At 41.0% G+C, this 14,003-nt stretch overlaps 1 protein-coding gene across 1 annotated transcript in view; it reads right to left on the bottom strand.

Annotated features, from left to right (window-relative positions):
• Positions 1-13,791, bottom strand: part of RBM28 (RNA binding motif protein 28) — a 28,060-nt gene extending 14,269 nt beyond the window's left edge. Inside the window, exons 1-10 of the mRNA XM_081147359.1 lie at positions 13,550-13,791; positions 9,792-9,950; positions 9,406-9,500; positions 8,935-9,010; positions 8,361-8,453; positions 7,566-7,637; positions 6,288-6,471; positions 5,983-6,125; positions 4,277-4,349; positions 1,253-1,362 (exon numbers count right to left, since the gene is read on the bottom strand). Coding sequence (XP_081003485.1) covers positions 1,253-1,362; positions 4,277-4,349; positions 5,983-6,125; positions 6,288-6,471; positions 7,566-7,637; positions 8,361-8,453; positions 8,935-9,010; positions 9,406-9,500; positions 9,792-9,950; positions 13,550-13,667 — 1,123 coding nt within the window. The 5' untranslated portion in view covers positions 13,668-13,791. The remainder of the gene's footprint in view (positions 1-1,252; positions 1,363-4,276; positions 4,350-5,982; positions 6,126-6,287; positions 6,472-7,565; positions 7,638-8,360; positions 8,454-8,934; positions 9,011-9,405; positions 9,501-9,791; positions 9,951-13,549) is intronic.
• Between the last annotated feature and the right edge of the window lie 212 nt (positions 13,792-14,003).

The raw sequence follows: 14,003 nt of genomic DNA, 5'->3' as shown, positions 1-14,003 counted from the left end.
AAAAAGTGCCAGAAAAATTTAGTATGAGCTAGGGAAAGACATGCATTACAAAAAATAATGAAAACTATGCTCATTAAGATCATTAACTCTCAGCTAACATTAACAGACCAAGACAGAGATCGAAGCAAGTCCACTATAGACTACATGCTGAAAATATCAACCCAATACACACACACTCAAAAAAGAACAAAAGACATCACAGTAAAGCAATATACTACCATATTTGGAACATTCTATGCAATTCTAGTTGCCCGTTTTCAGAAAAACATACTGGAAATGGAGAAGGTCCAAGAACTATAAGTGAATATCAGAGCTTAGGGCACCTCAAGTGATTACTCTAGTTGAACCCACTAATTTTAGATAAGAAACTGAAGCCCACAGTGGTTAAATGACTTGCCAAAAATCACCCAGCTGGTCTATGGCTTAGCTGGGATTAGATCACTAATCTCCATGAAGCAGTCCATTTTCTTTCCATCATAAGGCTTTATGCACATTTTTTTAGCTAAGTAAAATCCAAAAATACTCAGTTTGGAAACTATGCTTATTAAGGAAACTAATACATCAGTTTGGAAAATAAGAAAATTTAGAATATAGGTTAATAATCCATGGAGAGGCTCCAAAGAGCCCACAAACCCTCAGAAGTGGCATTTTTCTGAGGAGAGGGTTCACAGCTTTTGGTAGTTTGCAAAGAAATCAAGAATCAGAATGAATTAAGAATTTAAGAATTCACTGCTTTAGGAGAATGACTGCAACTGATGAAATCAATTATGAACAGCAATATACTGAAATTAGGAGTGGTCAACCCTGGAAGCTCAAAGAAATAGCTTTAGGAAAAAAAAATCAAAGGCAGCACTCCTCTTACATAGTTTTCTTTCTGACTATTACCACTACGACAAAGTTTCTATCACCTTCTATCTCTAACAAACGCAACTAAAAAATATCCCAGTAATGTCAAGCAATGTGGAATAATTAATACCCATGAGATGCTCTCATTTGAAATTCAAAGAACAACAAATGGAATTCATCACCCTAAGGTAAATACGGGCTTTAAAAAGCTTAGACAAAATTATGGCTGGCAGTCGAATGAAAGACACTGAATTTGACCTCATGGAAGACAACCTCAGAACGTCCTTGGTGCTTCTATGGACCACTGAAACCTGGGCTGAATGTGGAGCCCCCAGAAGGGGTCCATAGTCAGTGCCCATGGCAGTAGTCTCACTCTTTTAGGGCCTAACCAGCTGACAGCAAATACCTTTAGAATGCTCTGTGTCTGGATGCAAGACAATGCAGACATATTTTAGATCTCCGAATTGCTGGAGGAGCTCCCCAAGTTCTTCTTCCTCTGAGTCAAAGGACAGGTTTCTATGGAAGACAATTAGGTCACAAGAAAGGTCAATTACAAAAGTAAGATCCATAAAGAAGTCAGACACCAACTGGAGTGATTCCCTTGCTCATGACCACCCTCCCTTGTTCAGGAATAGCACCGATAGGGGTGGTCTCCACTGGCCAGCTTTCTGATGTATGACTCTGCCCCCTGACCTTCCTATGCCAATCAGATTCTCTCTCCCAGGAATTTAAAACTTGAACAGACATATACAAAGACCAGAAGTTGTAGATGCAGATTCATTTCAAAACAGCAGTGCCCCACCCAAGGAAAACTTCCAGGGAGCTGAGAATGTTCTATATCTTGATCTGGGTGGTGGTTACATGGATATATGTATACATCCATATATATAAACATGTATAGGTAAATGTATATATATGCTCATATATATAAATACGAAAAATTTTGCTGAGTTGTACACTTAGACTAATTCATCCTACAGAATTTGTTATACCTTAAGAAGTCACAAAAGTGGTGGAGTGTCCTCAGAGAAAAGACTGACTGCCTCCTGCAGCGGAGGTCCCAGAACTGTCCAGAGTTTCATCCCGTTCTTGAGGTTTGCTCTTTGACAACTTTAAATCTATGAACCAACCTAACATTTATCTGACAAACCTGCTTTTTCACTTAAATTGGCCAAAATCACTTTCCCTGATTACAAACAAAACACTCACAGTAGACTAATGAGAAAAGTCAAATGTGTATCTCTTTCGATTAGCCATTTTCTCCTCCATGTTGCTATGAAATCCAGGTTTCAGTTAAAATTTTACAAAAGTTAGAAAATCCTTCAAGTGAAGAGATTAGAAAGTACAAATTGGTAGTAACAAAACAGTCATGGGGATGTAAAGTACAGCACAGGGAATATAGTCAGTAATATTGTAATAACTATGTATGGGGCCAGGTGGGTACTAGACTTATTGAGCAGGTAACTTTGTAAATTATATAATTATCTAATCACTATGCTGTACACCTGAAACTAATATAAAGTAATGTTGAATGTCAACTGTAATTAAAAAATAAAAGAATTAAGAAAATTTTTTTAAAAAAGAAAATCCTTCAAAATAACTCAAAAACAAACATGGTAAAGTTTTGTGGCTAAGTGAGAAAAAAAAACTACTTATTTCTCTCCATGGGATTAAAAAATGTTGGATGGAGATTTTGTTCTACTAAATTTCAACACAGTGTAGAGTCCTCATTTCCCAGCTATGCACAGCCTTCCAGGGGTAAGAAAAAGCGTCAAATAAATACCTATAATTTTACTTCTCTTAAACTCAGTTAACAACCCCATAAATGGTTCTATCTTATGGAGTAACAGATAAAAAAATATTCTGCAATAAGACTCATCCTAGCTACATTACTACTTCTCATTTACCTCATCATGTAGTTTTACTTCTTCCATCCCTTTACTTTCCTAGGTTCTTTGTTAATTTAGAACAGGGGTGGGGAACGTCCAGCCCAAGGGCCATATCATGCGGTCTGGCCCTGCCAAGGCAACTGCAAGCAGGACTCAAAATTCAATAAATCTAGGAGCTTTTTTCATAGCTAATTTTTAAGTCAATAATTTTGTATGGCCCACAAATGATGTTATAGATATCCAAATGGCCCTTGGCAGAAAAAAGGTTCCCCACCCCTGATTTAAAAGATGTATAAGGAACAGTATCCTTGGTATTGAGGTCACAGGCTTCTAAGTGTGATTTTTCTTCCTTCCTGTTAGAATCCTCTATGAGTACAAAATTATTTATATAGCAATTCCATATAACACAGTAAAAAGAAATTATGGAGAGACATGCTGTAAAGAAAGAAAATGGGTTACAGCACAGCACGTATAGGCTAAACTCATCTTTGTAAATATTTATGATGATGTGGGCATGTGGTGGGTGTTCTCTGAGTAGTGATTAAGGTTAATGTTTTTGTGTCTTTTTGCACATTTATTTCCTAAATTTCCTCCACTAAACATAAATTGCCTATATAATAAAAACAATCTTAGGAGGCTGTACAGGAAGATAAAATACACATCTCTCAAATAAGATTCCTATGGCCCTGCATACTGGTACTTAAGAGAGAACAAGCAAGCAAGTTTGAAGGCGAGCTGAAGGTACCTCGACCTTTTGAAAATGCCGATCTACCGCAGTCGGTAGGACTAAAATAGCAATGGCGACATGAAATAAAATCCATCTGTACCCAACTCCCTCCCTCAGGTTCCCTAGAAACAGATGGGATGCCTTACTTTATTCTAGACACTACTTTAGAGGATAAGTTAGGCATGAAGAGAGAAATTGTTTGGGACAACTGGTGTCCCCGGGTCCCAGCACTCCCCTTAAAACAAAGGCCAGCCCAGTCGGCGTGGCTCAGCAGTTGAGCACTGACCTATGATCCAGGAGATCACAGTTTGATTCCTGGTCAGGGCACATGCCTGGGTTTTGGGCTCGATCCCCAGAGGGGGGCATGCAGGGGGCAGCCGATCAATGATGTTTCTCATCATTGATGTTTCTCTCTCTCTCTCTCTCCCTTCCACTCTCTGAAATCAATAAAAACGTATTTAAAAAACAAAAACAAAGGCCAGCAAGCAAGATGTCTGTCATACTTGAAGAATTGATTTCTTCCAAATGATGCCACCCCAATTACAAAGAATGAAATCTAAGTGACGACAAGATATGATGACCCCTCATATTTATCTTCTGTATATAGTTCTGATTCTCCTACGTTTCTCATTGCTTGGTATGTTCCTAGAGCCAGATGTGCTAATGGTCTTAGAGGCATCTAACTTTCTGGCCTAGCTAACAGAACTAGTGCAAAAAAGGGGGAAGGCAGGGGAAAGGGAAGGAGGAGAGGAGGGAGGTAAGAAACCTATGATGGCAACACAAATAGAGCAGTTCTTGAAGTAAAAAGACATACCTTATAAAAACAGTTTTCCCTTCATTCACATCAGAGGGTAATTTTCTCTTCTTTTTCTTTGAGACTTGTACATCTAAAGTAAAAAGAAAAACAACAAACTGAAAAATACTAATGTAAGCCATACAACAAAGGGCTAACTTCTTAAATATATAAATCAATAAGGAAAAATACAATTAAAAATGAACAAAGGATACGCAAATGAATATATGAAAAGATACTCAAACTCATTCATAATTAAAGAAAATCAGCACAAGAAATGCGATACTGTTTTTCACCAACAGACTGACAAAAAACAAAAAAAAAAAACAGATCAAATCCACTGTGGTAAGAGTATGGGGGAAAAAAGAGATTCCATATACTGCTGTGAAAATGTAAACTTTTTAGAAATATACAACACAGAACATTTGAGAAGAAAAAAATAACATACATTCACACATAAAATATACACTATGTTGTATATGTGTGTGTGTTTGCCCATAAAGGTATTAATTACTTTTAGATATACCAGAAACATAACACTGGTTGTCTCTGGGGAGGGGCCCTAAGTGGCTGAGAATCTGGGTATAAGACAGACTTGCTGTTTGTTTCTAATAGACACACATACTTATATATACACAGAAACTTTCTGGAAAGATACAAAAGAAACAACAGTGGTTACTTTGGGGAACCTTGGGGGATTGGTGAGAAACTTTTACTTTCTGTACTATATTCTTCTGCAAGGTATTTTTTATTAATGTTCTCTCATTATTATGTATTGGCCCTATTATTTTTTCAAGTGAAAGAAAGGTAATAGACAGAAGAATCTGGTTGTAGAATGCAAGGTCTCATAGTTCCTTCAGTGTAAAAGTTTGATTCTAAGGTATCTACAATTCTCTCCTCATGGAAAAAGCTTATTTCTTCAGATTTCTTATATGGTCCAACCAACATACCAGACTTACAGAAAATGAAGCAGAAGGCGGTGACCTGATAAGTAAATAAGAACCCCCATCCAGACAAACTAACGGAGCAGTGATTGACCATTCTTCATTTTGTAATGACCTGCCTCCCTCAATAAATGCTTTGAGTTTACCCAACATTAATAAACGTAGCAATAGGGTTTGGTTACAGTTTTACAAAATGCCCCAAGAGGTCCTTTATACCCATCTCAAAAGAGTTGTTTAAAATCCACCTTGAACTTAGATGTAATATCCTGTTTATCCAGTTATACATTCTTGGATAATCAAGACAGAGAGGTAGTGCCTCAGAATTAAGCTACGTTTTAAATTCCCAAGGCATCTTGCCCGGCCGGCATGGCTCAGTGGTTGAGCATCGACCTACGATCCAGGAGATCTCAGTTCAATTCCTAGCCAGGGCACATGCCCAGGTTGCTCGTTTGATCCCCAGTGGGGGGTGGGGGTGGGGTGCAGGAGGCAGCTGATCAATGACTCTCTTATCACTGATGTTTCTGTCTCTCTCCCTCTCCCTTCCTCTCCCTGAAATCAATAAAGATATATTTTAAAAATAAATAAAAAATAAATTCCTAAGGAATCTTAACCCTCAAACAGCACTCCGGCTAATTTAAAAAACAAAATCAAAAAATCTTTATACAAAGTTTTCATCTTCGGCATTTCAATATAAATTTGACAGAACACCTTAGGGTCCTATTTAAAGAGGCCTGAGCTGTACGTTTCTCAGTATTAACTTAAATTAGAAGATCCCAGGCAAACCTTCATCCTCTTGCTCTTCAGTGCTGGCGTCGCTCTGAGCCAGTTCCTCTCCACTATCAACACTGTCACTTTCCTCCAGGCCGCTGTCCTCATCGGAATGATCCTCTTCACTGCCTTCTGAGGGCACTGCTTTCTTGACTGCTCTGCAATGGCACAGTTCAGAACTAAGGACCTGGGTGGACAGAGGGGCTATCCAACTTCATGACACAGGTCAATTCTACAATGATGGGGCAGGGAAAGTCCTCCCCCCACAAAGACCATCCCAAATCTTCCTCTGTGGTCTCAGAACAAGCTGAGCCGCTTACCTGCCGTGGATCTGCACAGGCTTGGTCACCTCTGATTCTTTATTCTCCTCATCGTCACTCTCCTCCTCCTCCTCCTCTTCCTCTCCCATATCACCATCATCCTCCTCTTCTTCTCCCATGCCCTCTTCTTTCCTGCCATTCTCTTTACCTGATTTCTGATGTTTAGGTTCAGGTCGCGTCTCAACTACAAAGGGAGGTAAAGAAAGTTAGCAATTAATTCAGTATCTAAAATAAGGGTATTTTAACAAGAGTAACTAATACCCTCAAGTTCCTAGTTCCTTTAGTTTTATAGAATCTCATATATTTTTCTTACTGTACAGAATAAGAGTAGGTATGAAGAAGAAAAAATACCAAAAGCCCCTCATCATTGAGATTCCCTTGGAGTCTGCCCCATTCATTCATCAAAAGCCTGAAGGTTACCTGGCTCAGCATGAGAAGCAGCAACTGAGCCTCCACACAGCCACCATCATGCACCACAGGCAGCACTGCGCACGTGCAAGCCCAGCTATGAACTTTAATCTCGGTGCGTTCAGTTCTCCGAGCTCCTGGTAGCCTAAAAGCCATCTGTTTTCTAAATAAAACCCAAGTTTAAGTTTCCTTATTCTTTTTTATTTGTTTGTTTGTTAATCTTCACCCAAGGATATTTCTTTCCACTGCTTTCCAGAGAGAATGGAAAGGGGGGAAGGGGTGAACGAGAGAGCGAGAGAGAGAGCGAGAGAGAGAGAGAGAGAGAGAGAGAGAAACATTGATTCAAGAGAGACACATTAATTGGTTGCCTCTCACTCCTGGTCGGGGAGCAAACCTGCAACTCAGGTATGTGCCCTTGACTGGGAATCGACCCGGGACCCTTCTGTGCTTAGGCTGATACTCTAACCACTGAGCACACTGGCCAGGGCAAGTTTCCCTATTCTTAATGTTCCATCATTCCTTATTACGGAAAGCAGAGAAAGGACAGCAAGTAGAGGGAACAATGAACTCAGACCTACTCCTCACTCACATCCACGCCCAGGAGTGAGCTTAGACTCAAAAGATCCTGTTTTGGGACAAGATCACCAAATGGGACAATATGAATTGACAAACAGCTCTGGATTTCTGAGCAGCAGGAAATTTAGAGTTTTTCTTACTCCTCAGTCTCATTTTGGGGGGTAATCTTGTGCTTTTGGTATATCCAGCCCAATATTCTCACTGACAAGTAGGTTCCTTTATACTTTTATTGTGGAGTTGTTTCCACACTCACCCCAAAACATACAATCCCTCCTACCCAACACCACACCTTACCTGGGGCAGAAGCAGACTGTGTATTTTTATATTTATCCTTTGCCACAGCCCAATCCACAGCTACTGTCCGCCCTGTCAGACAGAAAAGTAACATCTTTTTAATACTTCTATCTCCTGTAAATGACTTGCTATTCACCAAAGAATGGTGGTCCTAAAATAAAACTCCTAGTAGCTGTCTATTCTTTTTAAACCTTACCCTTTTTATCAATGAACAGAAATTTTGCCTTTCTACACAGCCATCATGACTGGGATAAGATATAATTTTTTTAAATAATTAGAGCAGTGTTTCCAGTTAGACCAACAAGTTTCCAGTCAGACTAGCAAGAGGCAAAACAGGCATTCTGGAATCATCTGCATCATACTCAGAAGTTAGGAAGTCTCTAACCCAATCCCTTCTTTAGTACCTGGTAAATCAATATCCAGAGTAGCCTCACTGTCAGTTTAATAGCCCATGGACGCTGAATAATGCTTATAACCAAGAGGGGAAAACCTGCAAATCCCACATTCCCTAGACAGCAACCCACATCTATCAGTGATTATTTCAGGGAAATTTTTCATTAGGGATTTACAAGAACACTCATCACCAAATAAAGAAAAGGTAATAATGACATGGGTTCTTTTGAGTTTAACTCTAAGAACAAGTGTTAGGAATATTTCACCAAAATAGCTTCTATACTGGCAGTGAGACTCTCAACAATGCAAAGTCATTTTGAAAATATAACAAGTGGGTTACTGTGCTAATTCACCCAAACACCAGAAATATCTGGGTCGATGGTATGGGTATAGAAAACTTACCCTTTATCTCTTTCATGTTCATATTTTTGAGAGCTTTTCCTGCTTCTAGGAGGTTTTTGAACTGAACAAAAGCAAAACCACGCATCTTTCCATCTGTGTGCAAATGTACAAAGATGTTAGAAGCAGCAGGTGGGGAGCCAACAGGCCTCAGAAGGAAATTATAGCAACACAGGCTGGCAAGACGGCCCATATCCTGCCAACCAGCCAGCTCCTTGCTCAAAGCTTATATATTCCTGCTAAGTATACTGTGACTTGGGCTTGGAGAGAGCAATGCATTTTCTTAAACTATAACTTGTCTTCTAATACTAGCTCTTATCTAACTAAAAATACCATCAGGGGACACCTAAACTAAAAATACCTTACTAGAAATACCACCAGCACTATTACGTGAGTTTTTATTACTTGCCAAGCACTGTACCTGATACTTTATATATATCACATCAGCTGGGGTTCACAAAGACTATGACATGTACCTTGCATTTCTAGTTCTAATGGTGCTTAATTCAAGGGTAATATGGAATAAGACCATTATGTTAAATAATCTAATCCACACCAAATGAAGGTTTGCTAGTACCTGGCTTCCTAGGGATGTTAACTTCCAGGACAGCTCCATATTGAGTAAATACTGTCTTCAAGTCATCTTCCGAACACTGAAGACAAAAGTAAAGAAAAAAAAAGAGAAATTATCCCAGCAAATAAATATGAAACATTAATTACTAAATTAGTTCATTAGGAAGAACTTGAATATTTTTACTTCTTTTTTACTTTTGAAACTAAGACAAACCTTTCTAAATAAAAGACATCTTGCTCTGTATCTAAGAAGCAAGAGGACAGATATCAGAGAGCTTTTCCTTCCCTGTCTCAGGAAGGCATCTTCCCTTATTGTCTTAAGTTTGTGTTTATACAGGCCCATTTTCTGAATTCAACAAGGCTAAGATTCATTCCCAAAACACATTATGTCCATTTTACCATTCTGGTGAGGAGTTCCACCCGTGAGCACCAACAGCTTTCAGAAGAGGCAGTGTTAGTGTCCTCTGTCACTCACCTTAAAGCTCAGATTCCGAATAATTAATCTGGCTTTCTTATCTGCCACTTTGGCTTTTTTAGGCTTCTGCTCCTTCTTTGGGGACTCTGAATTTCCTAAAAAAAAATAAGAGGGAATGGAATAAGTCTGTGTTCCAAAACCACCCACCTCGAGGTCCAGACCACCACACGAAAAAAGCTACCAGCAACAGATGGCATTTACCACAGGGATCAGGACCCCCAGATTTTCCAGACTTAGAAGTAAACAAAAGACTAAAATGAGTAATAAAATACACTGAATAATTTTGGATATCAAAACCAAATCCAGGAAGCTCTAAATTTAGAAGCCCACCATTCCACTTCCTCCTCACCCTGGGAGAAAACTCCCTTCAGTTACTAGAAACTCACCATTTCTCCCCTTTTCCTTGGACTTGTTCCTCAGTTTTTTCTTGGCAACACTCACGTTGATCTTGCAGCCTTCAAAGGTGGTAATCTCCTTGAGGGCCCTCTGAACATCTTCCAGCATAGAGAAAGTGACATAGCCAAAGCCTCGACATGCCTTACTTCCTGAGCAGTAAGGGGGTGGGGGAGAGATCATCGTCAGCCAAGAGCCCTAAGCCAATAAATGCTCAAATCCCTAAGCTAGCAAATACAATTCCAGGGGCATCCTATCATCAGTTTGCCAAAATTCTCCAGAGGGACAGACACAAGGCTGACATCAGTGGCCCCTTCACATCTTGGCTCAGAACCTGTCAGGCTTCCTCTTCGAATTTGGTCTTTGGTGTTGGCACCTCTTCCTCCTCCTTTCCTGATAATCTCAAGATTATGGAGGATCCATGATAAAAATTACACGCCCAAAGAACTCAACATCAAGTAGAAGGGAATATCACCAGAGAGGGTAGGAATGGTAAATTCCATGTAATAATGCAGCTCCTCCTCACAACAGATCAGCAATGATGCCGGAGGGAGGCCCTGACAAAAGAACCTCAAACAATAAGCAGTGCTTCGGTAGCCTGTAGGTACCATTATTACCAACCCTTAGTGATCAATATCAAATTAAACCTGTCCAAAGGAGCTGTAAATCTCTTATCTCACTTTATCTTCAGAACACTAAGGTAAGTAAAACGAATAGAGAAAAGTAAGTGAATTGGTTACTGTCCCCCAGGGAATTAGTACCTGAATTAATTCATTACTAGCTTCAAGCTCTTTCCATGGGAGTCCACCAATATAATGGCCACAGAGAAGAATATTAGGACCAAGCAAATGAAAAGTTGCAAAATAAAAACTGTAACCTGCCTTTGCCTTTTTTGCTATGCTTTTTTAAAATTTAACATTTTTGAGCAGTACATTTTTAAGTAATTTACTGCACTAAAAAGGAAAAAGACAGACCAAGTAGTCTTCCTGCTACCCAAAGAAGAAACACAGCTCACGTGTTCTGCTTCTTTTTCAGCTACACTTGAACCTGCTTCAGGTACAAGCCCTGAAACACAGGACACTGATCCACCTAACCTGACTAAAGCTGACACCTGGCACTAGGAAAGCATACTGTGATCTGGAGACCAGTTTCTTTTCTCTTGCAACAATTTCTCACAAAAGTCTGCCCACTCACCTTTCAGAAAATAAGACCAAGAAAAATCAGGGCCCTTCCTGATCAGTGCAACAAAACAAAGCAGCTGAAACACGAAGGAGTTCAGTGACAAAATAAAAACATACCCACAATAAATGCCATTCATTGTTTACATCTGCACAAAGCACTCACATTATTTACTTGAATCCTCACAACAATCCTGTGAAATTATTCTCACCTTAAAGAGGTTAAGTGGCATGACCACGTCACCAATACAGAGCAAGACTTCATCCCACACCATCCCTCCCATCCCACTAGGTACAGCACTCTTTCCAATACATCTAGGCTGTGTGGACAGAAAAGCATATGGTTTCTTACTAAGAAAATAAGAGCTTTCTTTAAAGATTTAGGCCACATACACAAGGTAGGAGGTAAGGTTACATGTAGCCTATATTCTGAGGACCCAAAGAAGAATTCCCACTCAATGGCTTGTTCTTTCCTGAAACACAACTATTCTGCACTGTAGTGTTTCTTAAACTGTTTTGACAACCCACAGTAATGAACAACTCATAATGTGAACCCAGTCCACATATACATATTCCTTATATAAAACAAAAAAAAGTTTTATGAATACTTATGCTTTACCACATATGGATATACTCCCAGTTCATTCAAAAATTCTAGTCAAGACTCATTAACGGGTAATGATCTGCAGCTTAAGAAACATTCCTATATAGCACTCTCATTCCCTCATTCAGCCATATCTATACATAAAATGACAAAGAACCAGGCAGGTGCAATGGCTTGTATAGTGTTCAGAGCCACGTTGACAATCCTACTCTAACTTCTGCTGCTAACAAAATAGAGGCTAAGGATGGAGTGATTATTAGCACACTGTCGGCCTGCCTACTCACATACTCAGATACCATGGGGCGATGGTGGGGACACAAGATGCTAGTTCCCACCACTTGTTCTGCTGAAAGGCAAAGAGGGAGCTACCTAGAGAGACAGCCTGATAATTAGAAGGAAACTAAATGTATGTCCTGGGTAACATCAGGTGCCTATCCTGAAAATCCCTTGAAGTCTAGGTAAGAGGAAGGAATGCTTCTACAATTAAAAACCCTTACAATTCATCCTCATTCTAATACATGCCAACCCTCCTGCACAGCGATGTGACAAGCATCAAACAGAATGTGAAGCATACAGCAGTACTCCACAAGTCAATAAATATCTCCAGACGCTCAAGCCAAAAACCTTGGACTCACACTTGACTCTTTGACTCCTCTTTTTCTCATACCCCACGTCTGATCCATCAGCAAATCCTCTCAGCTTTAACTTAAAAAATATCCACATTCCAATCACTTTTTACCATCCATGGCTACCATCCTGGTCCAACACCATGATCTCTCACCTGGATTATTGCAAGAGGTCTCCCTGCTTCTGTCCTATTCTCCAACAGCCTATTCAACACAACGGCTAGCAGAATCTTTCAAAATCTTTCATACTTACTGCTCCTGCTCAAAACCAGTAGTTTCCCATCTCGGGTAAAAGCCAAAGTCCCTTGCAATGGCCTACGAGTTTCTACATAATCTGAACCCAGGTTTCATCTTCTAATTCCTTCCTTTCACTCACTTCACTCCAGTCACCCTCGTCTCCATGCTATTCCTCCAATATACCAGGCACAGTCCTCCTAAGTATCCTGGAGCTTGAAGTTTCCTCTGCCTAGACTGCTCCTCTCCCCTGACAGACACATGTTCACTCTCTCACCTCCAGGCCTTCCCTGGTTACTCTATCTGTAACTGACACTACTCGACACCCCTTACACATCCCCCACATACAACACACACACGCACACTCCCTATCCTTCCCTGAGTTATCTTTCTCCTTAGTATTTACCACCATTATCACTATATATTTTGCTTATTTGTTTACTGGCTGTCTTCCCCATCTTGAAGACATAAGTAAGGGCAAGGGGTTGGGTTTGGTTTGGTGCACTGCTGTATTCCCCCGGAACTACAACAGTGCCTGGCACTTAGCAGGCATTCAACAAATATTTATAAATAAACTGAGCAAATAAATAACAGGATGGTTAAGAGCTCCAGGTCTGGTAATCAAATTCTGGGTCTGCAACTTACTACCTGTACAAACTGAAGCTGAAGTTACCAAATTCCTCTCAGCCCTAGGTTTCCTGTCAGTAAAATGGAGTTAAGGCACTCCACCTAACAAGAATGCTGAGAAAAGTAAATGAGATAACACGTGCGGAACTCCGCACCGAACCTGACAATCAGCTGACTCTCAATAAGCCTTACCGAGGTTTTATTGAAAGGTTGCTATTTTCACTGTTACCAAATAAGATCTTGTATGTGCGCGTGCATAATAAACGGAAAGCGCTATTTAAACTTAAGGGAATGCTTTGACTTTCAGAAACAGACTCCTATGGACTCATTTAGGGCAGAGTCAGTTTGGAAAAGAAACTCAAACCCCAGGCCCTTCTCCTAGGGGCGGGTACAGAGTCCCGCACGCTGAAGTCTGGGGGGTGTCCTCACCCCACCGCACTCCCAGGAACCCCAGCCCTGCCCCGGCCGCCCCGCCCCCTCACCTTTCTCCGTCACCACGAAGCACTGCTTCACCGGCCCCACCTGACTGAACAGCTCCTCCAGCTGCTCACTGCGGGCCGAGGGCGGGAGGCGGCTCACAAACAGGGTCAGCCCAGCCATGAGGCCGGGAAACGGGCGCGCGCGGCCGCGAGGGGAGCAGGCGGGAGCACGGAGCCGAGGAGCCGGCTTCAGCACGCACACCGCGCCTAGGAGCCCGGAGCTTCCGGAAGTGCTGCACTCAAAAGAGTCCGGAGGGAAACGTGGTGGGACCGGGACAAAATGTTCCGTACTGAGAAAAAAACCAAAAAAACGGTGACTCCCGGGGCGGAGCTTCTTGAACCAGGGTCCACCCCGCTCCACCCGCCCCCACGTGCCTCCCGCCCGGCTCGGGTACCTTTTCTCCTGCTGAAAAATCTCACTTTCAGGAGATCCACCCCAGTTTACCAGGGCAGGCAG

Source organism: Miniopterus schreibersii, assembly GCF_964146895.1.
Source record: "Miniopterus schreibersii genome assembly, chromosome: 9".
Lineage (NCBI taxonomy): Eukaryota > Metazoa > Chordata > Mammalia > Chiroptera > Miniopteridae > Miniopterus > Miniopterus schreibersii.
The sequence above is the reverse complement of the archived record's forward strand: the minus strand, read 5'-3'. Positions and strand labels throughout refer to the sequence as shown.